The following is a 27,592-nucleotide window of genomic DNA, read 5'->3' on the forward strand; positions in this document are numbered from 1 at the left end:
CATGCCGCGGAGCAACTAAGCTCGTGTGCCACAACTACTGAGCCTGCACTCTTTGGAAATGACAAGGCGTGACCGAGGTAGCTGAAGTATGGGTTTAGGTGCAGACATCGTGGGAAGATAACGAGTGAGACACCTAAGTAGTGGAAAGCACTCCCCCGCTTCCCCCAAAAGGTTTTTGCCCTTGAGCCCTAATCCCTAGCTTGGGCAGGGAAAGTGCTGTTTTAGCGATTTTTATGCTCTGTTCTACCTGGAAATGTCACCACTGATAGTTTAATTTCAGATGGTATATTTTAATCAGTGGTGTTGATTAGATGATGTTTTTTTGGGTAGATGCCCAAACATAAAGGTTTCAATAAGAAACAAGCAAAATCCGTGTGTGTGTGTGTGTGTGTGTGTGTGTGTGTGTGTCTTTAAGCCAAGAAAAAAAAATTACGCTGGGAGGATATCTTCTGTAAAGGAACTTAGAGGCTTGTATTGATACTTTGCCAATAACTTTGCGTGTCCCAGTGTAAGCCATCCTGTGCTATTTGTGGTTTATAAAATGGAAATAATAACACAGGCCGGTCCTCTAACAGTGCCTGGATTACCGCATTAAAATTGATTTATGGGAATGTATCAATAAAACATGATAAATATAATTAACACTGCTGTATGTTATATATGAAAGTTATGAAGAGAGTAAATCCTTCGAGTTCTGATCACAAGGAAAAATATGTATTTCTTCTATTTCTTTAATTTCGTATCTATATGAGATGGTGAATGTTCACTAAACTTATTGTGATAATCATCTCATGATGCATGAAAGTCAAATCAATTATATCTCAATAAAACTGGATAAAAATGGACTTATGGGGATTGTTGTTTCAATAGCATTTCAGTGCAGTTGCTAAATGGAGCAGTGAGACAATATTAATTGGAACAGTTGCAACTGGCACAGGATAGGGATCCTATGAAATTTGAGGATCTCAAAAGAATGGAGATGTGAGGGTAAGAAACTTTGTTTTTCCCTTGTTGTTGGGAACTCTTTAGGCCCAGGTTTCTGGTGACAGCCCCTGGGATCATCAGGCCTGGGGGAAATGTGACCATTGGGGTGGAGCTTCTGGAACACAGCCCCTCCCAGGTCACTGTGAAGGCGGAGCTGGTCAAGATAGCAGCGAACCTTGCCGTCTCTGTCCTGGAAGCAGAAGGAGTCTTTGAAAAAGGTAAGATAACAGCAGAGTCTTAACTCATCTGCAGTAATAATTGAAGTATGTTAATAAAGCCACGTGCTATGTGATGTCGTGGAGAAGCCCCCCCATTTTCAGTGGCTTACACAATACACTTTTATTTCTTACTCATGTGGAGTCCAAAATGATGTTTCTGGGATGCTCTTCCAGGTGGAGGTTGTGAGGCCCGGGTTCCTTCCCCTTTGTGGCTCTGTCGTCACCAGTACGTGGCTTCCAATCTGCAGGGGAAGAGCGTGGAGTGTCTCCTGTGGGAGTTCTTTATGGGCCAGGCCTGGATGTGGCTCATATCATTCCTCCCTCCTCTGATGGCCACGTTTAGCTGCACAGGAGGCTGGGCATGTAGGACAGTGTGTGCCCAGAAGAGGAAATGGGCGTAGTTAACAGTCTGGCACAAAACCATATTTATGTATGGTTTATGCAAACCAGTTATGACCATATTTATTGGATGCAGAGGATTTTACTAAGTAGGCCTGTGGGTAGGAAAAGAAGAACTAAAGTTAAAATCTAGTTTTATTTTTTAGCTTTTTAAGTAACAGGAAAATAAAGAAAAATAATGTAAAATAAGTCGGAGCCATTTGTAAAAGAACCCACATATCTTGTTTTAACTTTGGGTTCTAACCAGGCCCAGGATTAAATTGGGTCAGTGAATGTCTTCTTTTTCAATACTAAGGACAGAATAATTTGGGGGGTAAATAGTTAAATAGGTAAACTTGCTTTCACATTGAAATGAACATTTTAATTTTTTCTAATTGAAAGAGTAATATATACCCAGTGCTAGCAACCTGGCAAATACTGGAAGTAAAGGGAATAAACCAAAATCCTACCTGTAATCCTACCACCCAACTGTAAACACTGTTAACTAGAAGCATGTTTAGATGTTTAGTCAGAGGCCAGAAGTTGAGGCATAACTTCCTATAATGTTGAGTTATCCTTTAAAAGAATCATTTAAGGGCACAAAATGAAAGGTGGATGAGATTCCACAGTAGCTCGTTATATAAATGTTTATCCTTTACCAGCATAGAGAAATTAATACCATCATGAAATAAGATAAAATCAGTTTATCTACATCCAAGGTTCTTTCTCCATTGGGAAGTTGACTGACTGGGTGGGTAAGTTTGGAGTCAGGAAGAGGTGATGTGTGCAGGGGCCAGGCCACTTTGTCTTTCATAGGAGTAGTGTCAGGAATGCGGGAGGCCTTGTTTCCCTGGAGAAGCAATGCAGTTAGCGCTTAAGATCTGAGATTGAGTCTTAGCACTAGCTGTGTGATCTTGGGCAGGTTACTTAAATGCTCTGAGCCGCAATTTCCTCATCTATTAAACGGGGATAATGTGCTTCCCAGGGTAGTTATAAAGTTAAAATCAGTATCTAGTACCTATTAGGCACTCAATAAACAGTGGCTGTTAATATTGTAAATAGGATTACTATTGAAGAAGACGCAGGAAGCATCGTTTCCTTTTTACATGGGGGCAGATCTCTTACTTTTATTATTGAACTATTTATTCTGAAAATGAATGAATCTTGGTCTTGTGATAATGGCTAAAGAAAATATTGAAATACTAAGTCACAGCAGACAACACTTAAGGTAGTTCCACATTCATTATTTATTCATTAAGAATTATCATTTTGGCTCTACTAGTGTGACAGTTTTACTACAATGCAAAGGTCCAGAATAACAAGGATGATCTTGATAAATACTTGGACTTTGCTCGGACATTTGCGTGTGCTTATTCTAGAATTTCTCCTACGTTGTCTTTTCTGCAGTCTCCTTCGTCAGTCTTGTTCCTTTTTTTCTGCAAATAGTACGAACACTGAGGTGCTTGTTACTGTGGCTTGGTTTTAAACTTTATTCTTAGATTTTTCCTTTGGGAGGAAAGTTTGTCATGCTTTTGGGTAAGGCTAAAGTGGGTCGGACAACACTATCCTGGGAGCTTAATGGATCTTTGAAAAAGAAAGAGAGAAAATGCGCTACTTTCAGGGGCTGTTTTGGATGCAGTTGACATACAGTTTCATTGAAAATACCATTGCAACCCTTCTCCCTCTTTCAAAGGAGAATGTTAACTTTGTTATCAGGGGCTGTGGGTCATTGTTCTCAGAGCAGATGCTTCCTGTAAAGTTAGGACTTAAGGACCAAGACATTTCTCCCTCCCTGTCCATACATCCTTTGCTTTATCTGATTTCTCCAGGTGTAACAATATGTAGATAAAGGAGGACTTTCTAAATTAGTGGGGTCTGGATCTTCCTAGGATTCATTTTTCCCTTGCCACATAAACACAAGCAAATAAATACATTTTAGGTCTGATTATTTCATCATTTTCTTATGATGGACTCCAAGAGGTCCTGCCAAGGAAAGATTGGTTTTAATAAAGGTCCGCCTGCTAGCAGAGCTGGGTAAGGAGGGGGATTGTTTCTGAGTGGCTGTTTCTAGCAGTCCTGCTGTTCTTAGAAATTCCTGGGGCAGGGCGGTGTTTCACCATAACCAGAATGCATTTCTAGCTTAATTTGTGTCAGAAATAGTAATAGCTAAAGCATTAGAATTGCCCCATATACCTTCCTTAATAAAGGCAGAAAAGTATGGCTTGTCCTCAAGGAAAAGTTCATTTATTTGTTTGGCAGATATGGGAAAAATTTTGTTTACATTCCCATCCTTGAGGCCAGTAGCATGGATTGCATGACAGTTAGTTTATTCATTTTTAAATATATTAATTTTATATTTATTGGGGATCAATTAATTTTTATTTATTTATTTTTGGGTGAACAATAGCCCTTGAGAAAAAGTGTTTCTAATAAACTTTGAGGAGCTCTCTAAGGATATATTAATGCGTTTTTAGTGATGACATTCAGATACTGAAGTGTACTTGTCATTGTTACGAGCACCACTCTCATCATCCTCTATGGTGAATAGAACTAGGTTCCTAATCTTATCTTCTGTTGTACAGAAGAGTTAGTTGAGTAAATATAATTGATAAAATTCAGCAGGTAGCAATTACCAGAGAAGAGGGAGCATCTATTGGCGTTTGAAATCAAGTCAGACTGTCTGTTGGTTGGAGAGTGAGTCTGTCCCCTTATTTCTTAGCTTCCTGGCTTTTACCTCTTCCTTTACTGTGATGGTGCCCTGGAGTTCCATGCCAAATCAAGAAAAAAAGTGAAGAACATTTGAATTCACAGGTCATAAATGAGAGCTATCTTCTCATCTTTTAAAGCGTGTGAAGGAATTGAATTATTTCTGATATCCTGGAAACCATAATTTTTGCTTTATTTCCTGATCTCTTTTTACAATTTGAAATGTTCATTTGTAAACGTTCATTGTTTTTCCTGAATGAAATTTACTTCAAATAATAAAGAATACACCCCTTTCCTCCAGTAATGAATTCTTTGTCGCTGGTTTTACATATACCTGATATAAGATAAAAACCTAAGGAACCACCATACTGTTCTCCATAGTGGCTGCACCAATTTACATTCCCACCAGCAGTGTAGGAAGGTTTCTTTTTCTCCACACCCTCTCCAGCATTTATTGCTTATAGACTTTTTGATAGCACAGGGAACTCTGCTCAACATTCTGTAATAACTTAAGTGGGGAAAGAATTTGAAAAAGAATAGATAACTGTATATGTATAACTGAGTCACTTTGCTGTACACCTGAAACTAACACAACATTGTTAATCAACAATACTTCAATATATTTTTGGATGATGGCCATTCTGACTGGTGTGAGGTGACACCTCATTGTAGTTTTGATTTGCATTTCAATATAATATATAAAAAAATAAAATTTCTCCTCCCCACCCCCGGCAAAAAAAAAAAAAAAAAGAAAAAAAGAAAAAAACCTAAACAGAAAATCTCAGCTGCAAACTTGGGTGCAAGGCAGGGCATCTCCTGGCCTGGAGGCTCTGCTTATTTATTTATGGCACCGGGCCTGCTTCCGTCTTCCCACTGAAGGGTTTGGGTGAGGTGAACTCTATGTGTATGTCTGTATCCTTTAATAACTTGCCTTTTCTTCTTGCCCTAAAATCTTGGAGAGCTAATGGGGTGTTTACCTTCTATTCTTTAAGAATAAAACATTCTTCTTTGTCTTTATTGTCTTTTTATCTCTCTCCCATTGACTATGGGGTACCTTATTTTCTATCTTGATTCAATAAGGATGGGAAGTCAGTATTTTATAATTTGAAATATTAGCTGAAGAACTTAAGAAACTCATCCAATTCAGTTTGGATGGCTTTCTGGTGGAAACAAAGCTCCTGAGCATACATTTCATGGCTTGTAGATCAAAATCGGTAACTGGTTTTTATGAGCGTAGGTGAATTAGTATGCTCTGTGTGCAGGTCTCCCAGGGAAGGTTTGCACGGGCAGCTGTGCCAGTAGAGCTCATTTTGAACTTGCAGTGACATGAGAATTATTTTTAAAGGGTGTGGGTTCTTCTTTCACATGTCTTTGGTATTGTGTGTAGTATATATTAGTAAGAAGGTGGGACCTGAGGATAAAGGACCAGAGTGTAGTCACGATGAGCGTGGGCTCTGAAGCCAGGCTACCTGATGCCCTTCCATCAGTGGTTGTGTGTCTGTGGGCTGTCACCTTCTCACCAGGCTTCAGTTTAATCATCTGAAGAGCAGTGGTTTCCGCCTTGTACAATTATACGGTTAATGTGAGGGTGAAATGAGGTAATGTTTAAAGCACTTAAACACATAGGACTTACTCAAGAAATTGGTACCTATTGTCATTAGAAGATGATGGCAACAGTTATGTCAGAGGCGATTCTTAGTCACCTGTTGGGATGATCTTGAACTGGGGACTCTATAAAAGGTACCTCACTAGGAGGGGATGGGAAGGAACGTAACATATTAAATATTGAGTTTCCTTATAGTGCCAGGGACTTTATGCACAATTTTTAACTTCAATAACCCTTGGAGGAAGGCACTATTATCTTCATTTTAGAGATAAGAAAACTGAGGCTAAGAGAGAATAGTTTTCCTGGGATAACACATTAAATGGTATAGCCTGAATGTGAAGTTGGTTCTGTTGGTACTGATGGTTCTGAAGTTGAAGGGTTTGCACTGCCTGGAAGTGCGTGTGATACTTTTTGTTTGCTTTACTTTGGGATATTGATGCAGTGTGGTGTCAGTCTTCCTTGAAAATCATTTTCTCGTTTGCTTGTGGTAGTTCAGAGCTGGGTCTCATGAAATCTAACCTGGATCTGAGAGTTGCAAGTTGCAATGCCAATTCTCCTCCTAGTTTAGTTTGGGCTTCGTAGACTTTTGGAGCTGGACGGGGTCTCAGAGATAAGCCAAATCAATCACCTAGTTTATGGCTGAGGAGACTGAGGGGTGGTGTCTGGTGACTTGCCCAGGGCGAAACGCCTTTTGGTGGTAGAGCTGGAAAGAGATCACAGGCACCCACATTTGCAGCCGAATGCTACTTCCATTATGCTCTAGGAGACTCTCCGAACATATGGGGAACTCTGTGTGAGACTTAGGGTATATTTGCGAATGTTGCTTTATCTGATACGGAAGAAAATTAGGCTAACTAAGGAGTTTAGAAATGCTTACCTGCATTTTTGTGCCAGTTTCTTATTTGAGCTCAAGGTGGAGCTGCTCTTTATGGACTAATGGTTCTGCAAGGGGTGGGAGTGGGTGGCTAGGCACCTCAGATCTTTTCTAAAACTAAATTCTCTTGCTCTGTTTCTCAAAATGTGAGTCATACTTATTCAAAATGCAGATTCATGGTCACCCTCTCAAGACATGGGGAAGGTCTGGGAATCTAAACTTTATTTTAAGCAGTCATCACAAGTGATTCTCAGCTGTGTTCAAGTGAGAACAACTGCCCTTCGGTTAGAAGGATTCTCATGGATTGTTCCGACCAAGTACCGGAAAGCCTGAGGGTGAGAGGCAAGCCTCTGCAAGTCTGTGATGATTCAACGCAGCTGAAGGTCCCGCCCAGATTTCTGTATTTGCCTTTCAAGTGGCCCCTAGCCCTAAACGTTGGTGTTAATTTAAAGCAGTGGAGAAACAGGTCTTGGGGCTTGATTATCAATCAGTGATGGAGTGAAGTTGAAAGTGAGCAGACTGATTCTTTAAACTCTGAGCTAAACATGTACCGCTGCTCTTCTGAAGGGGAATGAGTCACTGAGGGCTTGTGGTGGGAGCAGAAATCAGATCCTGTAAGAATCCGAGCGGGGTTGCTCTTTGATCCATTATGTTGTTAAGAAGGATTTACAATCCTGGAACTCCTTGTTTCCCGGATGACGTTTCCCCCCATTAATTTATTGTTTATTGATTATTTGTGGTATGCGACACATGAATGAATGGGGGGTGGGACAGAAGAGGAAGGAAGGCATTAGAGAAGGTTCAGAGGTTTCAGAAGGATAAGTATAATATTAAAAGTGCAGAGGCTGGAGAGTTTTTATTTCTTGTTTGTGTCGAAAATTCAGTGTGGTTGGTAAATAGTGCTTCTTTTGTGTGACCCTGTGCCTGGTCCTGTTACCTTTTACACCCAGAGCTGTACAGATGTCCATTCACGAGTGGTCCACCTCTGCTGATGTATTGGGCATTTTGTGGGAACAGTTACTTCACATACGAGAGAAGGGAAGGGTGTGCCAGAGGAAAGAGCCCAGGGCTGGGAGTGGCAGACATGAGAAGGAGACAGAGCTTCGTGTGTGTGTGTGTGTGTGTGTGTGTGTGTGTGTGTTTTCTGAAAAGATGTTACATTCTGCTTTAGATGTAAGTGTGGGGAGACACCCAGGTGGAGATACGCAGCAGATAAGTTTGAAATTGTAACTAGGGATAGAGTTGAAGGCGTTGTTTTCATAGAGGCAGACAGTATTCGAAGTCTTGGTGGGAAGGCATGGGATGGACAGGAGGCAGCGCTTATGGAAAGAACAAGCCTGATGACAGGAGCTTGCGAGGAGGGAAAGAAGTCAATGAAGCTCCTGGCCTCTGAGCAGCCGAAACAGGGATGGATTGGAGATGCTGAGACGTCTCAGAAGTCAAGGGAAGGAAGAAGACCAAGAAGTTAGGTCTTAACAGTATGAAGTGTCCCAGAAGGTCAGAGAAGAGAAAAGGAAGACAGGAAAAGGCACTGGAGATCCTCAACTGAATGGTTTTAAGTTGATTGTTGGGAGCCAAGTTTTCAGTAATAAATAGGTGGTGAGGAAATATAATCAGAAAGTGTAGACCACTCTTTTATTATTTTTATTTTATTTTATTTTTTTGCGGTACGCGGGCCTCTCACTGCTGTGGCCTCTCCCGTTGCGGAGCACAGGCTCCGGACGCGCAGGCTCAGCGGCCATGGCTCACGGGCCCAGCCGCTCCGCGGCATGTGGGATCTTCGCGGACCGGGGCACGAACCCGCGTCCCCTGCATCGGCAGGCGGACTCTCAACCACTGCGCCACCAGGGAAGCCCGACCACTCTTTTTTAAAAAAAATTACTGCAGTAGCCTCCTAGTTATCTTTTTTTTTTCCTTCCTCCCTACACTTATGGCTTTATAGTCTATTCTCAATCCAATGGCCAGAAAACATAGGCCAGATTTTGTCACTCCCCATCTCAGTATCAGCCAATGGTCTTCCGATGGCCTGTGAACCCTACGTAATCTAGCTCCCTTTGATATCGTTTCACACGACTCCCACCTCACTCCCCAGCCTCTCTGGACTTCATGCAGGTCCTACAACACACCAAGCATGCTCCCATCTCAGGGCCTTTGCATTTACTCATCTCTCTACCTCTAATGCACTCTTCCAGCTGTCTTCATGACTCAGCTGCTTCAGATTTTGATTCAAATATCACCTTTGCAGTAGACCACTCTGTAGAAGTTTCACGGTTGAAAGGAGAGAGGCGGATTGTCTCTTAAAAAACACAGTAGAGGGCTTCCCTGGTGGCGCAGTGGTTGAGAGTCCGCCTGCTGATGCAGGGGACGCGGGTTCGTGCCCCAGTCCGGGAAGATCCCACATGCCGCGGAGCGGCTGGGCCCGTGAGCCATGGCCGCTGCGCCTGTGCGACTGGAGCCTGTGCTCTGCAGCGCGAGGGGCCACAACAATGAGAGGCCCGCGTACCAAGAGCATCTGGTAGCTTCTTTTGGCAGGACAACGTTAGGAGTTTTCATTTATGAAAATGTAGCTGGCAGAAATGATTTAGTATTAAAAATTTAAATTTCACTGAAATACGTATTAAATCTCCTCAGGAAGAGAGGTAAGACAGGGCGTTTACTATTTTGCGCATTCCAAACATTCATCAGGCACCAAATTGTATATGGCACAATATTAGTGGCGTAAATGTTTGGTGACCACACAGAGTTCCTGTCCTTCTGTTCTTTTCAAGGAAGCAAAGCAGATTTCATTTCATGTGCCAACTCAGGTTGATTGTAGGGGCTGCTCGGAGTGCTGTGTTGACGGTTTCAAGTCAAGTGTGGGTTTACTGAAATAGTGGTTGGATTAGCTGTGTCTGCCATGCATGGGAACGGGGAGTGTGCTGCAAATGAGCCTATTGCGTTGAAGACGGATGGTCACCTGGAGGGCTACGTAGGTGCTTGAGGCAATAACAACATGGATAAGAGAAAATATGGAAGAGTGGGTGTGTCCAGATACCAACATGAGAGTGCAGTAAGCTACAGAAGCGTGACAGGAGGGAGCATGAGGTTTTTTTGGACTGATATTTTAGAAGGAATTAGCTGGGTCTGTCCTGTACAGTTTGGGAGACTCTGGAGCCACATTGGAACTGGGCGCTTAGCACTGCTTCTTACTACCTATGTGGCCTTGGGCAGGTCGTTCATCTCATCTAGTCTCAGTGTCTTCATCTGCATAAAAGCAACAATAATAGTACGCACCTCAGAACACTGTTGTGAGGATTAAATGAGACAGTGCTTTAGAGCTGCACTGTCCAATGTGGTAACCACATGTGGTTTTTGAGCACTTGACATGTGGCTCGTACATCTTAAGATGGGCTGTGAGCATAAAATACACACTGGATTTTGAATACTTTTACTGCCAAAAAATGCGGCAAAACTCAATAATTGTTTTATATTGATTACAAATTTTATGGTAATATTTTAGATACATGGGATTAAATAAAATTATTAAAATTAATTTCACCCATTTCTTTTTCCTTTTTTTTAAAAAAAATTTTTATTCTTTTTCCGTTTTGTAATGTATTGCTTTAGGATGTTTACCATGGTGCCTGGCACACAGTAAACACTTGGGAATGTCAGCTATGTTATACCGCACATCTCCCAGCATCAGACATAGCCCGATGAAAGAATATTTAATAACTTGGTAAAGAAGTCAGAACTTTTAGTTGCAAAAGTGATTTCCTTAAGTTCATTATTGTACATTACTGAACAGTAGAGAGCTGCCAAAAGTAATTAACCAGTAAATACTAAGCCAGGTACATATATGGTGGAAAATCTTTTTTTTTCCCCGATAGAGAATACTTCTGGACCTAGTTGGATTTCCAATTACACACTCTCCTTCCCTTCAGGGATTTTCTGCAGAGCTGTCTGGTGAGCACAGATGTCAGAAGAGGCAGCATATGGCATTATGGAGTGTGTTTAAAAAGTTAAGGAAAGGTTAGTTTTTGTGTATGCTTATTACACAATTTAAAAATAGCTTTGATTCTATTTGTAAATCAGATGACGGCCAGCTCTCAGGCCTGTGCCAAGTGTGAAGCTTTAAAACAAGGTTTCTTTTGAGTGGCTTTGGTGGCATTGGGAAGGAGAAAGCACTGCAGGAATTTTAAGATCTACTTTCTCTGGTTATACACAAAATTATCTGAGTTTTACAGAGATTATCTGCAGTAACATTGAGAAGGACTTCACAGAACAGAGTGCATCTTTAGTCAGTGATTAAGAATGCCATGCAGGGCTTCCCTGGTGGCGCAGTGGTTGAGAATCTGCCTGCCAATGCAGACGACACGGGTTCGAGCCCTGGTCTGGGAAGATCCCACATGCCATGGAGCAACTGGGCCCGTGAGCCACAATTACTGAGCCTGCGCGTCTGGAGCCTGTGCTCCGCAACAACAGAGGCCGCGATAGTGAGAGGCCTGCGCACCGCGATGAAGAGTGACCCCCACTTGCCACAACTAGAGAAAGCCCATGCACAGAAATGAAGACCCAACACAGCCATAAATAAATAAATAAATAAATACATTGTGTATAAAAGAATGCCATGCAGCATTTTAAGAGGTGGTGACTATTTCCCTTGTCTGCGTAGAGCCCGGAGCTCCGGCAAAAGGGAGAAAAAAATGTTCACAACTGGGGCTTCCCTGGTGGCGCAGTGGTTGAGAGTCCGCCTGCCGATGCAGGGGACACGGGTTCGTGCACCGGTCCGGGAAGATCCCATATGCTGCAGAGCGGCTGGGCCCGTGAGCCATGGCCGCTGAGCCTGCGCGTCCGGAGCCTGTGCTCCGCAACGGGAGAGGCCACAGCAGTGAGAGGCCCGCGTACCACAAAAAAAAAAAAAAAAATGTTCACAACAATTTGCAAATACAATCTATTTCATCCTCAACCTAGCAACCACAGAGAATGAGATGACTGTTTCTCATCTGCACTCCTACCACCCTGCCCCCAATTTTCTATTTTGGTGCTGTAAATTACAGCTAGAATGTTAGGACGTTCCAATAAGACTTTACTAAGTGCCTAGGAAATTCCAAGCTGGGAAATTCCAAGAGGGAAGACAAGTTGCAAAAAATGTCAAATACTTTGAGTCAACCTTTTAATAAGGACACATGAGACAAGTGAGCGGACTTTAAATTGGATCTCTCTGCACATCCTTTGAGTCACTCCCTGAATCCAGCAAGAATTAGGGGTTTGTGGGAGCCTCTCTGCTCCTGCACCCCGGCTTCTGGGGGCAGCTGTGTGTTTCTTGGGTCTGTGATGGACACGGTCACATGTCAGAGCAGTGAGACCCAGGCATGCAGTCTACCCCCTCTTCCAATTCCTCTTTAATGAGAAAACCCCTCAAAGCTTTGACTCTATGAAGAGTCCCATTAAAAACAGAAGTTCTGTGAATGGGATTTCCTGCACTTCACATCTGGGTATGGCTTTGAATCGCTGAAATGCTCGCCCCTCAGTTGATCAACCTACTAGGTTTATTAGGATTGTAGACTTGAAGCTGTTTTTTACTTTCTCCTTGCTTAGTGTCACTTAGATCAAAATAAATTACGCCCCCTTCCCCAACACACACAGAAACACAGAGACACAGAGACACACACGCAGACACACACACGCAGACACGCGCACATACACACACGCAGTCTTTAGTCTTTGTGAGATTGCCGGTGATGGGAGGTAGCCAGTGTTGTCAGGCCCAAAGGAAGCACATTGTTTCCTCCAGTCACTGGGCTGACAAAATAGTCAAGCCCGACGGTTTATCCTAAAGTCATGAAAAATCAGTGACTCTCAATAATCGAGGGCGCTGTTTTGCTGGGGCCCAGCTCCCTGCAGTTTAGTATTTCTGATTTTATTCCACTGTGGGACGTTTTGGTGGGTACCATGCTGTACCGCCTGGAACCAGCCTGTTGGGCATGAAGACTCATTCCCTGAAGCTGCTGGGAATGTTGCAGCCCACAGCCCTCCAAGCCAGCTTCCTGGGGGCTGCACCGCTAGGGAGACTCACCCTGCCCCAGGGGACCTCCTCCTTGGTTCGAGGTCCAGCCCCTCCCCGCAACTCAGGACAAGTCTCAGGGGTCAGCGCTGCTTCTGAGGGCGCCCCGTGGACGCGGCTTGAGCCTGTGTTGAGGCTCTTCCCCTCCCCTCATCCCCAGTCCCGCCTCTGCATCCCTCTCCTTCTCTAGGTGCTGGTCCCCGGCTCTCGCCCTGCTCTTGAATCACCGTGTCCGAGTCGGCTTCCCAGGGAACCCGACCTTAGACACGTGTGGTTCTTATTTCCTTTGAAGGTGGGTTTTTCCGATCTTGAAATTAGCTTCGAATGTATGAAAACGGTGTAGTGTGAAGAACTGGTAAAAAGAGTTCAGAAATTTTCTAGCTTTTATATCCTTTCCAGAAGTTCTTGTATAACACGAATTGTTTCAATTAGCTCCACCATTGCAGCGCCTATAGTGTAACTGAGGGCTGGGAGAAACATTGTGGAAGAGGAATCTAGGTTCTGGTGATGACTAACAGAGAGCTGAGGAGAGCCCGGAGTCCGAGGGGATTGCGATGTTGAACCTGTGTGACTGAGGCAGTAAGGGTGTCGACACGCACAAAGAGGCTACACAGGCTGTGCAACTTTTATAATAATCAAAGGTGGGTAGAACGCAAGAACAGAAGTACAGCTGCCCTTCCTCTACTGAGAGGCAGTGGCTTAGAATCTTAGCTCCGTTACTTCTTTCCTGTGTGACCCTGGGGAAGTCGCTTAATATCTCTGTGATTCAGGTTCTCATTTGTAAAATAAGGATAATAATACTTAATATTGCTAGTTAATCTTTTTTATTTCAAACGTGTTCCAGTTATCTTTTGCTGTGAATGAACCTCCCAACACTTAGTAGCTTCAAACAGCAATGGTTTATTATTTCTTACGAGTCTCACTCAGTCCACTTGTACACACAAGTTTGATGATTATTCGCCTGAATCAGTTATTACCATTACTGTTGTGGAATTTTCTAGTTCCATGATTCCTTATACATTTATTTATTGGAATTCTATGGTAAAGAATAACTTTCTGAATATATTTATATATATGTAGAAATGAATCTGTTTGCTGTACAGCAGAAACTAACACAACATTGTAAATCAACTATACTCCAATAAAATAAATTAAAAATTGTAAAAAAACCCCTTTATCTTCTCCTTCATTTAGTCATCTATTAAATTATATATCAGCACAAACTCATACTCTTATTTTATTCAGGTTATAATCCATTATTTATTTGAATGTTCAAGTTATCTGACCATTATCATAATAATGTTCAACTTGAACGTTCAAATAATTAAAAATATTTTTTTCAGATTTCCCATATTTTCCCTGTCCACATGCATGGATAGCCTTCCCTGTTATCAACATCACTAACAAGAATGGCACATTTTCTTTTCTTTTTTCTTTTTTTACCAAGGATGAACCTGCAATGATGCATCATAATCACCCAAAGTTCATAGTTCATGTGAGGGCTCACTCTTGGTGTTGTGAATTCTGTGGGTTTTGATGAATGTGTAATGACATATGTCCATCATCATAATATCATACAGAGTATTTTCACTGCCCTAAGATTACCCTATGTTCTGCCTGTCAAAGATCAGTTGACAGTATTTATAGGGTCTATTTCTGGGCTGTCTGTTCTGTTCCATTGATATATTTGTCTGTTCTTTTGCCAGTGTCACATGGTCTTGATTACTGTAGCTTTATAGTAAGTCTTGAAGTCAGGTAGCATTATTCTTCCAACTTTGTTCTCCTTCAGTATTAGCTTAGCTATTATGGGTCTTTTGCTTCTCCAGGTAAACTTTAGAATCAGTTTGTTGACATCCATGAAATAACTTGCTGGAATTTTGATTAGGATTTAGGATTGCATTGAATCTAAAGATCAAGTTGCGAAGAACTGATGTCTTGACAACTAAGTTTCTCTATTTATGAACATTGAATATCTCTCCATTTGATTTCACTTATCAGAGTTTTGTAGTTTTCCTCATCTAGATCTTGTACACATTTTGTTAGATTTATGCCTATTTCATTTTTTTTGGGTGCTAATGTAAGTGGACCTTGTAATTTAACTTCAGGTTCCACTTGTTCATTGTTGGTATACAGTGACCATAATATTTTTAGTTGAGAAAACACTGTCCACAAGTGCTGAGCTACCTGGTAAAATCAGAGAAAATTCTGATGTGTGGAGGATATCCTCAATTTCAGTTTTTTCCCATATGGAACTGTTTATGTGTTTCAGCCCAAATATTTTGCAGGGTCTGTCTATGCTTCTTCTCAACAAATATTTTTACAAGACAGAACTTGTTAGTTGTCTCTATTTATGGTTCCTTTGAGTGTTTCATCAAGTTTAGTTGCTGCACCATTATGGGGCTTCTCAATTTCCCTTCAATTCAGTATAGAATATGCCTCTCCCATTAAAAGCAAGAACTTAATGAACAGAAGTTTCTTCCCACAAATGGAGGTGTTCTCAAAGCATGATGATACAATTTCAAAGTTAAATCTTGTGCAGGTTAAACCCATCTCATATTAATATTTTGCTAAACCAAAAAAAGATCCGGGACGAATACTCAATCAGAATGCGAGGATAACAGTGTGACCCAGACCATTCTGGTGAGGGCTCGCCTGTCTAAAAGGCCTTTTGTGGTCTGGTCCAGCCTCATCTCTACTGCCTCTCCTGCCTCTGGTCGGGTCTCACACAGCTCTTCTCTTCAGTAGACTCCATGCCTTTGCACTTGCTGCTGCTCTGCCTGGAAACTGGTCCCCTCCATTCTCACCTGGCTCGTTTTTCCTTATCCTACAGCCCTAGACTCTGCATCATTTCCCCTAGGCGCCTCCCGTGGCCCCTCTGAAGTGCCCCCCCCCTCTATAGCAGCCGTTCCGTGTGGACCTATATCTGTTCAATTGTTCTTCCTCCTTCACCTTTTCAAGACATTCTTTGTCCTGTGTCCTAATTATTGAAGAGCGCTGCTCCTTGCTTCCTAGGGTGACAGCTATTAGATAAACTGATCTGTGCTGTGTGATCAGTGATTTTGATGAGTTGCTTATCTGCTTCTGAGAACATACTTGTATTTCACTGAGGCCCATTGGGGCAGTGGTCAAAGTGGGGTGCACACATCTGGGAGTCACAAGACCATTTATAAGGGAGTAGGTAGAAAATATACTAACTTTTATTTCCATTATTTTATTGAGAAAAACTAAGAAAGTCAGGTTTTCTAATATTTATATTTTGGTTGAGAAAGTGCATGTATATAACTTTATAAATCTAACTTGACATGGTACCGTGCACCAAATATTCGTATTGATTGAGTACTCCATCACAAACATCTGAAGCCCACTGCCATAGAGGCACACTGACATGCCAGTGGGTGACTCTTCAAGCTTTCTGGCAGTGTAATGACATATTTATCAAGTGTTTCCTAAATGCCAGCCACTGTTCTGTACGCTTTACAGGGATTGGCTTACTTATTCCTTGCAGCCACCTTGTGTGATTGCCTTCATTTTGCGGATGAAAAAATTGAACCTGGAGAATCAGGTAACATGTTCAAGGACAGGACTAGTATGTGGCTGATTTGGGATAGAACCTATGTGGTCTGATTGCAGAGGCCACTTGCTTAACCCCCGCTCCATACTGTACCTGTCTGTTCCCATGGGGTGGGCACATGTGGCCTCCAGGAGGAGAGAGAGGGACCATTGTCTGTCTTGTTCACTGTGGTAACCTTATAAGTGTTTCTTCAATGAATGAAGGAACTGAGGGCCTGTCACCACCTCTGAATTCATGTCCCTTAAATGGGAACTTTGAATAAGTACTCTTTCATTTTTAACTTGAAACATTTTTTCCCTTGCAATAAATAGAGTTGATGAGGAATTGGCATGAGTTAAGTTAGCAGTCTTGGTTTAGGAACTTACATGAAAAAAGTCTGCATCATTTTAGTACTAATGGTCAGTTATGAGTCCCAGCTCACCCCTGATGTGACTAATGCCTTCCTTTTTCCCCTTTGTCATGAGTGTATGAGAAATGAACATTAGAAATGAACCTCAGCTTCCCTCTGTACACTGTATGAAGTGTCCCTCAAACATGTACAGCCTTAAAAGGGTAACCAGAGGAGTAGCAACTTACACATGGAAAAGAGAAGCAGAACGTAACTAATTTTTTGGGAGAGGTTTACCCACTGATCGCCTTTTAAGTCTTAATTCTTTGGCACAAGGATATGTAATAATCTCTTGGGTGTTCTGGGATTTAATACAGTTGTTTAGGTTTGGCTAAATAAGTTTGTGATTCTGTAAGTCTGATTCCCTTTACATCTGAAAGAGTATTAAGAGAGTCGTACAAGTTTTGTATTATATCACTGTATTTAAATTATGACTGTTTTCTTCCCTGTTTTCCTTTTAGGCTCTTTCAGGACACTTACTCTTCCACCCGTAAGTATTTATTAAAAAATTTGGCTTCAGAAATATACGTTGCGTCAGTGAAATAAATGAATTAGTATTTTATTGGCCTTTCTATTAATTTACATTCCTTGTGAGTTTGATGGAGTGCAGTTCCACCTTCAGATTGTTTAAGAATAATATTACTTCAGGGAGCTTGGATATTAGCCTCTTCAAACTCACAGTGGAGATTTTCCTCTCGTAAAATGGAGAACTTCACTGAGGGCGGCTGGCCTGCTGTTAACATAGGTACCTGGGCGGGTTTGGTCCTACTTCTGCCTTAACAAGCCTTCCAGTCTTGGGTGTGTACTTAATGCTCCCTCCCAGTTTCTTTGTCCTGGAAAAGGGCAGTGCTTCACTGAGCTGAGCTGTACCCTGAGGCAAAATAAAACAACAGTATTTGATACTGACCCTGTCTTTGTTTAAAATTTTGATTTTTTGTTTCATAATTTAATTTTTGCGTCACTTTTGCTGTGTAAAACTATTTAAAATATTCAAAAACTTTAACTGTTGATTACTGAGTTTTTTGGCACGCTCTTAAAAGTTTGCAGTTGAGGCAAGTGCCTGGCTCACCTCACTGTGGTCCCGGTCCTGGAGGAGGGGATAAAGGTATAGTCTGTTTCATAGGGGTTACCTTGGAGGTGAAATGAGACGTGAACACGCTGTAGCATCTGCTACAGCAGTGGAAAGGGTTATTATTTTGTTGAGAGAGTCATAAAACCTGTTTATTAAATATTGTTTGTGAGCTAGTCCTGTGTCTCATGGCTTTAATTTGGAAGTTTGTGCTTTTACTACTGTTTTGTTTTGGAGCTTCACACATTTAATATACACAGTCGAATAGAACATAGCATCCACCAAGAGGACAATTTGGTGTACTTTTCTGGGACTAGATGACTGATGACTTTGACCCTGACACTTATGTAAGGTTGACATTTCCCGATGAGCCAGGTTCCCTGTTAACTCTTGAAGGTTACTTATCAAGCATATTCAGAAACCACATACATTTTGGGGTTCTTAGAGGATATAGTGCTCCCAAACTGTCCTTTATAAAAATTACTTATATTCTATAACTATTATGTTTCTTACCTATTTTTAAAAAATATTGATTTATTTACTTGGCTGCATCGGGTCCTAGCTGTGGCATGCGGGATCTTTTATTTATTTTTTATTTTTAAAAAAATTAACTGTGTTCTTCCAGTGTCTTTTTATTTTATTTTTGATATTTATTTTATTTAATCTTTAAAAAATTTTCGGCTGCATTGGGTGTTAGTTGAGGCACGTGGGTTCTTCACTGTGGCATGCAGGATCTTTTGTTGTGGCGCACAGGCTTCTCTCTAGTTGTGGCATGTGGGTTTTCTCTCTCTAGTTGTGGCACATGGGCTTAGTTGCCCCGTGGCATGTGGGATCCCTGACCAGGGATTGAACCTGCATCCCCTGCATTGGAAGGTGGATTCTTTACCACTGGACCACCAGGGAAGTCCCAGCGTGGGATCTTTTAGTTGCGGCATGTGGGATCTTTAGTTGTGGCATGTGGGATCTTTAGTTGTGGCATGTGGGATCTAGTTCCATGACCAGGGATCAAACCTGGTCCCCTTGCATTGGGAGCGCAGAGTCTTAGCCACTGGACCACCAGGGAAGTCCCTGTTTCTTACTTATTATTATGTTTGTACTTACCTTACTAACAAATATACTGTTGTAATAATAGAAAGTGGGGTTGGGGGGAGGGAAGCCCTAAGCAGGCAGACGTGGGGAAAAAAACCCCAATCTTAGTGACAATAAGATGTTAGGCTGCATTAATGTGACCTCAGACATTAGGTGCTGGCCCCCCGGTGTCTGTGTCCATAACTCTGTTGAAAAAGTATTACAGTGAGAAGATTAAAATAAATCCTGTGTAATATAATTGTCTGATAGCCTAAGTGGTTGAGATTTCAGTTCAGGAATCACAGCTCAACGCATAATAACTGTCTGCTTTCCTCAAAGACGTCTGCAGTGGCACGGCCTGGAGTGTAGCAAGTCTGGAAGGGGCAGGCATGTGGGCGGACGAGGGCACTCGGGCTGATTCCAATAATGTGCCTATAAGCTGTACTTGTCCCAATTAGCTCAAATTTAGCTACTATTAGTCTTAAAGTCTTAACCATGTGAAATACGAATCCCAACATCCTATATTTGTCTTTAATATTATGCCATTTCTATTGTATGTAGATATAGCAATTATTTATTGAAAGATTTACCAGGAGTTATATTTAGGACTAGATCCCTTTTTAGTAAAACGAAATTTTAAAGGCTTAGTCATAAAGTGTCTGGGAAAATTTGATAACTCTTGGCAAAAGTAGAAGGTTCTGCATTTTTACGAGCGTTCAATTAAAATAGACCCGTCTTTCCAAGTGCTCTTGCATTCTGATGCTTGTAGATGTAATATTTTAAATTATCTTTTAAGGTCCTCCTGAAGTTTTGCTATAAAATATGAATATATTGGCTCATTAAAACAAATGTGTTTTTAATATCTGACTAGCTCATTGTTTCTGTTTTTAATACAGTAACATCAGCCTTCAATAAGAAGTAAATAAAAAAGAGAATTTATGCTTAACATAAAGATTATTGTTTGTACAAAACGTGCTAGAAAAAGTTTCTTTTTATTCTCTTTGTAAGTAAATCCAACTTAAAACGAGGGAGTAGTTTTTAAAATTAGCATGCCTAAAAAATTTTTTTTTAATTTTATATTGGAATATAGTTGATTTACAATGCTGTGTTAGTTTTAGGTGTACAGCAAAGTGAATCGGTTATACATATACATATATCTATTCTTTTTTAGATTCTTTTCCCATATAGGTTATTACAGAATATTGAGTATAGTTCCCTGTCCTATACAGTAGGTCCTTGTTGATTGTCCATTTTATGTATAGTAGTGTATATATGTTAATCCAAACTTCCTAATAAAATTAGAATGCTTTTAAAGTTTAATTACTAATATATTTAAAAATAGAAACTATCATCTTAAATTTCTCAGTTTTACTTTGAAAGTTATTTGAAACTACCATTACTTTTGGTCACTGGAGTTATTAGTGAAATAAGTAGGATAAATACTATTGTGTTGTTTGTTTCCTTAAGACAGTTGATCTTTCAGAGAAGATGGTTTTAGACGGCCCAGATTAGAATAAGGAATCCATTTATTGTCCATCAAGAACCTTTCTGAGCATGCCTCTATCATCCACCTGGAGAGTTTGCGTTTATGTATACACAAAATAGACTTAGCCTAACTGAGAATCAGCCGTGCTCAACTCAGATGCTCGTTGATATTTTGTTGATCTAAGCCCTGGGTATTGTATACCCCCAGACTCTTATTCTGCTGCCAGACAGTGTCTGTATATGGGAACTACATCTTTTCCCAGCCCTGTGACCTCAGTTCAACACGTAGGATCCAAAATCTCTGTGGGTAAATAATTGGTTCTTGTGTAAGAGATAAGGAAGTCTCTCGTTAGGGAACCCCTTTATTACCAATTCTGGGAATCCTTTTTGGTAGTTGTGTCCCCCAAGAAGGTGGGAAGCAATTTACCAGCAGAGATTCAGGAGCTTATATTACCTTCTGGGTCCTCTCCACTGTGGGAAGCAGGTTACAACCCACTGCAGGTCTGGCACAGAGAGAATCTTTCATAAAGGTTGCTTAACATCCCCAGTATTTTCTCCAGTCTCCTTCTCATTATGTCCCTTTACTGTTCCCAATGGATGACCAAGGTCTCTACTGACAGCCAGAGTCCATGGTGACACCCTAAGCCGTGCGGCGATGCCTCATCGTTCATAGGGGCGCACCAGGTCCACTCTGACAAGTCCATATTGTCACCCTAGACTTTCCAGCTCTAGGATTAGCACCGAGGCTCTGAGGATCCCAAATCACCTAAATTTTACATCGGGAGAGGTGGGGTTTCTAACAGGGGAGTGTTGAAAATGAGAATTAGGGTAAGTGAAAGGAGCAGAAAGATAGTACCATCTCCTCTTGTGTCAACTCCCTGAAGGAGGATGGAGTAGGGGACAGAATAAAATGTTTTGGACAGTTTTGTGCTAATTCTAATTTTCTAACTCTTTGACCTCCTCATGGTTAATAGGTCTCTTTAGTTTCAGACCTCTGCATCATTAATTTGATGTCAGTCTTCAATCTACTCTCTGTTCTGGGGCCTCTGTGCCACTAAAAGTGATCCAACGGTATCCAAATCATAGAGAGAAATTCCATCTAATATATTTTTTTAAGCATGAACTATTTATAAATCTGTGCTGTATACAAGCAAATGATATGCTGGTTCCTGGCATATATATTTTCCTGCTTGCGGTATTAAGGACTCCGTTTAAAAGAATCTGAGGACTGAAGCATCATTTGAGAGAATAGAATATAAGGATGCAAGTTCCAGGCTAGATTCTCAGCCCTCTAGGGCGTACATCTTTGGTTCACGTTGAATCCCAAGCACCTAGAACAACCTGGAGCTCGAAGGTGCTCAGTGAATGTTTATTTATTAAAGGAAAGCAAACATCAGTACTAGAGGTCATTTGAAGGTGATGTTACTGATTGTTTCTCCTAACAGTTTACTATGAAAGTATCAAATATCCAAAAAACCTGAAAGAGTTTCATAGGGAACACTCCTATAACCACCACTTAGAATCTACTGTTAACATTTTACCATACTTGCTCAATCACATGTTTACGCATCTACTCATCTCTCCGTCCATTAATTGATCTTTTTTTTTTTTTTTTTTTTTGCGGTACGCGGACCTCTCACTGTTGTGGCCTCTCCCGTTGCGGAGCACAGGCTCCGGTCGCGCAGGCTCAGCGGCCATGGCTCACGGGCCAGGCACTCCGTGGCATGCGGGATCCTCCCGAACCGGGGCACGAACCCATGTCCCCTGCATCGGCAGGCGGACTCTCAACTACTGCGCCACCAGGGAAGCCCTGATCTTATTTTTAAAATGCATTTCCAAGTAAATTGCAAACACCAGTACTCCTCTCTATTTGCTGCTGACCACTGTATTAGTGGTTTGTTACATTTCCTTCATATTCTTATCCATGTTGCTGGCTTTTTGGTGGCTCCTATTTCTGGAAAATCTCCTTGGAGCTCTCTGTGGACAACTCTTACTTGCAAAAAGGAGGCAGAATGTTAGTTTCAGAATCTCAGGTTTATGAATATGAAAATGAACTAAAATTCAGGTGTGCTAGTTATCGATTCTTGTGTAATCTGTTATCCCCAAACTCTGGTGTGAAACAACAATAAACTTTTATTATTTCCCACAGTTTCTGTGGGTCAGGAATTTGGGAGCCATGTAGTTGAGCAGTTCTGAGCTGCCGATGTCATCTGGAGGCTTCACCAGGCCTGGGGGTCCTCAGTAAGGTCGCTCTTCACGCGGCTGGCAGGTGGGTGGTGGCTATTGGCTTCTGTTCCTCCCACTGTGGGCCTCTCACAGGCCTCTTGAGTGTCCTTATCACATAGCAGCTGACTTCTCCCAGAGTCAGGAATCCAAGAAAGAGAACCAGGCAGAAGCTATCCTGTTAATGACGCAGCCTCGTTCTACTCTTGAGAGGCAGGTCACTGGGAAATTAGGCTCTACCTTTTTTTTCTTTTTAAATTAATTTTTATTGGAGTGTAGTTGCTTTACAATGTTGTGTTAGTTTCTACTGTACAGTAAAGTGACTCAGCTGTACATATACATATCTCCTCTTTTTTAGATTTCCTTCCCATTTAGGTCACCATAGAGCACTGAGTAGGGTTTCCTGTGCTGCACAGTAGGTTCTCATTGGTTATCTATTTTATACATAGTATCAATAGTGCATATATGTCAATCCCCATCTCCCAATTCATCCCACCTCCCCCCTTTCCCCCTTGGGATCCATACATTTGTTCTCTACATCTGTCTCTATTTCTGCTTTGTAAATAAGATCGTCTATGCCAATTTTTTCAGATTCCACATGTATGTGTTAATGTACGATATTTATTTTTCTCTTTCTGACTTACTTCACTCTTTATGACAGTCTCTAGGTCCATGCACATCTCTACAAATGACCCAATTTTTTAAACTTCTTATGGCTGGGTAATATTCCATTGTATATACGTGCCATGTCTTCTTTATCCATTCGTCTGTCGATGGACATTTAGGTTGCTTCCATGACCTGGCTATTGTAAATAGTGCTGCAATGAACATTGGGGTGCGTGTGTCTTTGTGAATCATGGTTTGCTCTGGGTATATGCCCAGGAGTGGGGCTCTGACTTTTGAAGGGAGGAGGGTCAGAGAAATTTTGGACATATTTTAAAACCATCACATGAAGGCTCTTGTTAGAGTAGTATAGTTCATCCCGGGTTTGAATCTCAGCCAGTGACCTGGAGCAACTTCCTTTACTCTTCCAAGCCCCAGGTTCCTGGTTTGTAAACTGGTATTAGTTAGAGCACCCACCGGAAGGATTGTTGTGAGGTAGAATGACACGGTGTGCGTAGGCTGAGTGTGGCTTCTGGTCTGTTCATGCTAGAAGGTAGGATTTCCACTAGTGATAGAAACAGTAAAATAATGGTGCCGTCAAACTTACCAGGACTGTGACACGATGCACAAGATACAGGAAGAGAGTGCATCCTAGAACAGGTGAGAGGTCCTGGAGAGAGTATGGCAAGAAAACAAAGCCTGTGCAAATGTGCCTTTCACCTGTGGACTGCCTCAGGCAGGGCGAGGCACGGAGGCGAAGGGTATTGTGACCCACAGTGACTGTCAGTGCGCAAGAGTTTGTACTTGGGATAGGAAGCGACAAGGTGACTGCTGACAGAGCTGTGGGACGTGGTTTCTGCAGTCCAGCACCCCTGTGGTTTAACTGGAGAGCAAACTCCAGGATGTTGAAAGAGAGAAAACAAATTGTTTAATTTTGGTGGTTAGGAGGGATGCATTTTTCAACATTGCGATTACTTTTGATAATACTATGTATTTAAAATTTCAATTCTCACTTACAGTTAAAAACATTTTTGAGGTAAAACAATGAGACTTTGATACATCTGATGTCTTTTCCCCCCCAGCTACCTCTGAACAGTGGTGATGAGATTTATGAGCTCCGTGTCACTGGACGTGCCCAGGATGAGATTTTATTCTCGAATAGTACGCGATTATCATTTGAGACCAAGAGAATGACTGTCTTCATTCAAACAGACAAGCCCCTGTATAAACCAAAGCAAGAAGTGAAGTTTCGTGTTGTTACACTCTTCTCAGATTTTAAGCCTTACAAAACCTCTTTAAACATTCTAATTAAGGTGAGTGCCAGACAGAAATAAAGCTGGGGGTTCAAAGCCGTCTCACTGAAGCTCTCTTGGAAGTTCTGCTCACATTGTTGGTACTGGGATGTCTTAGGATTCACGTGGCTAAGCTTCCCTCCCAAAGTGGGATGGTTTCTCTAGGAAGGGGGATGGTACAGCACTGGGTTAAGAGCTTAGGCTCCAGAGTCAAGCCTGCTTGGGTTCTGGTCCTGGCTTCTTCATTGATTAATTCATTTGTCAAACATTTATTAAACTTCTGTGTCCTCGATACAGAAGGTGAGTCCCTGCTTAAATCGACTTTTCATTCCAGTGGGTAGTAGACAGACAATAAATAAACATACAGATATATAAAAAAGTGTGTGTGTGTGTGTGTGTGTTTGTGTGTGTGTGTGTGTGTGTGTGAGAGAGAGAGAGAGAGAGAGAGTTTGTGTTTGCTGTTTTCTATAGGGTTGTTAGAGAAGTCCTATTTGAACAGAGACCTACAGGAAATAAAAGAATGAGCCTCTACAAACAGAGGGAATAGCATATACAAAGGCCCTGAGGTGGGAACTTGTTAGGTGCATTGGGGGAACAAGCTTGCAGTGCACTGTTGCCCAGGAAGTGAGGGGACAAATATTAGGGAGATAAGGTCAGGTACAGGTAGGTCAGCTGGATGAGGGGCTATACAGGATTTTCTCGGCTATGATATGGACTTTGGATTTTACTGTGAGTGAAATGAAAAAATTCACTGGAGAATTCTGAGGAGAGGCATGATGTGAGCTGAGTTAACATTTTAAAAGGATCACTCTCTGCTCTAAGAAGAATAGGTGCTAGCTCTGTGACCTTGAGGAAATTAATCAACCTCTCTGAGCCTCGGTTTCCTTATTTGTAAAATGTGTAAAAATAATAATATCTTGTAAAGGTTTTTGTGAGGATTATGTGATATGATTCAAGTAAAGCATTTAGAACTGTGCCTGGCACATAGAACATGCTCACTAAACATTAGCTATTGTTGTACTAGGAGCCCCTCTGGCAGGAAATCTTTTGGCCTCCTCTGCCTGAGTACTCTGGGCTCTGGAGACAGCATGGTTGGCAGACTGAGTGCTTCCAGTGAGGTAGTCAAGCTGGAGGCAACTGACATCCGGCCGGACCTGGTTTTCTACGTTTAAGCTGAGGAGAGTATTAGACCTTTGACCAATGACATAGAAATAAGGTGACCAGTTTGCCGGGACTCTCTTGATTTTAGTACTGGAAAATCCCCTCAGTCCCAGGACATTGGTTGGCATGGACATATATATACACTACCAAATGTAAAATAGATAGCTGGTGGGAAGCAGCCGCATAGCACAGGGAGATCAGCTCGGTGCTTTGTGACCACCTAGAGGGGTGGGATAGGGAGGGTGGGAGGGAGACGCAAGAGAGAGGAGAAATGGGGATGTATGTATATGTGTAGCTGATTCACTGTGTTATACAGCAGAAACTAACACACCATTGTAAAGCAATTATACTGCAATAAAGATGTTAAAAAAAAAAAGATGTGGCACAGGGAAAAAAAATGTTCTGAGGAATAACAGAATGGAAGGCAAATTTAGGCTTTTTAGTTCAGTATCTTCCTATTAGTTTTTTTGTTGTTGTTGTTATGAGCTAAACAAACACACAAACAAAAATCAAGCAAACAAACATGTGTACATATAACTTTAAGCCAAGATGTGTTTATAGCAAATATCACATTGGTTGGCATGTTTCCTGAATGGAACTGGTATTGTTTCAGAGTTAGCCGCTCTGTGAATATCTGCCTTTGCTGTGTTGGAATAAAGCAGGTCGCCATAGTGAATAGCATTTCTAAATTCATGTAACTCTCTGAGCAGTTTATGGATGCCATTCATACTGTCCTTCATGATTTATCCACAAATACTGAGAACTTACTAAATGCGGTGTGTAAATGGAGGATTTAGAAGTGAACGTCTGCCTGTGTCTGGCTGTTTACAGTCGATCTGCCTCTTTCTGTCTCAGGCAAATAAAAATCAGCCCTGGATAAATTGTCTGTTGTAAGCGTTAACCCAGAACGAACCCTGCTGATTGTGATTTGTGGATTCTTTGGGCTCCTCTCTCCGATTTTGGACTTGGCCTGTCACATTTGGCTTTCCCAGAAGTGCACAGAGAGCCCTGCCTTTTGCTATTTATGGTCCTGAGGGATCCCGCTGGCCTGGCTGCTGGGTGGTCCCCTTGGCCAGGGCAGGAGAGTTCAACCCGGAACCCACTGTGTTTGGGACCAGTGAGTGAATGCACATGTGGGTGCCATACTCACCACAGTACTCATGGGTCAGAGCATTGATGTGAATGCCCACACCCTGCACTCTTCCATCTGAAAACAGCCCTTTGGGCCAGGGTTCACCAGACTGTGATGTGTTCTTTTTCGACATCTTTCAGTATGGGACAGGTGGTTTCTTAGAAAAACTTCCCAGAGAAAAGTGGGACTGTAGTATAAGGAGAGCCCCTGACTTGGACAAAATTGTACTCTCTAGCACAGCACCACCTGCAGGCAAGTGTGGAGAAGGCATCTGGGAACTACAGGAGGCCAGCTTTTTGGGGCCCATCTTGCCCAGCCAAGAATGGCATGTTCAGTGTTTTTTTGGGATCATTGGGTGTTTTCCCTGACCCAGTAACTGACCTTCTCAGGAAGCAAAGGGGATTCAGGGACCTTTTTATGGTGGAATAAACCTCTTCCCCTAATTCTGGCTTTCTGCAGCCAGTCTGTCCTTACACTACGGAAATAAGTGTCTCCAACGCTGTGATGGCAGCTGGCACGCTGTTTTCCGCCCTGGATGCCCTTCCTGAGAAGTTGTTGCTCCTGGGATAGGTGAGTGATCTTGTGGGCACAGCTGCTAGCTTGGGGTCCGCCCTGTGACTGTGATCTGACACTTTGGCCTGGAGCAGTGGTGGCACCTCATTTAAGTGATCTGATGTCTTTAATTCTACATGCTAGGCACACACCTTGTGCATAATCCAGGACTCTGGGGACTGGCAGAAATATTTGCCTTCTCCAGCCAGGGAGTTTATTGCTTGAGGTGGCTGACA

The 27,592-nt window shown here is 42.0% G+C and overlaps 1 protein-coding gene across 1 annotated transcript in view; it reads left to right on the forward strand.

Annotated features, from left to right (window-relative positions):
• The window catches only part of CD109 (CD109 molecule), a 120,510-nt gene that overhangs the window by 344 nt on the left and 92,574 nt on the right, over nucleotides 1-27,592 (forward strand). The window contains exons 2-4 of the mRNA XM_007458403.1: nucleotides 1,030-1,202; nucleotides 17,233-17,261; nucleotides 24,302-24,532. Coding sequence (XP_007458465.1) covers nucleotides 24,410-24,532 — 123 coding nt within the window. The 5' untranslated portion in view covers nucleotides 1,030-1,202; nucleotides 17,233-17,261; nucleotides 24,302-24,409. The remainder of the gene's footprint in view (nucleotides 1-1,029; nucleotides 1,203-17,232; nucleotides 17,262-24,301; nucleotides 24,533-27,592) is intronic.

Source organism: Lipotes vexillifer, unplaced genomic scaffold, assembly GCF_000442215.2.
Source record: "Lipotes vexillifer unplaced genomic scaffold, Lipotes_vexillifer_v1.1 scaffold2, whole genome shotgun sequence".
Lineage (NCBI taxonomy): Eukaryota > Metazoa > Chordata > Mammalia > Artiodactyla > Lipotidae > Lipotes > Lipotes vexillifer.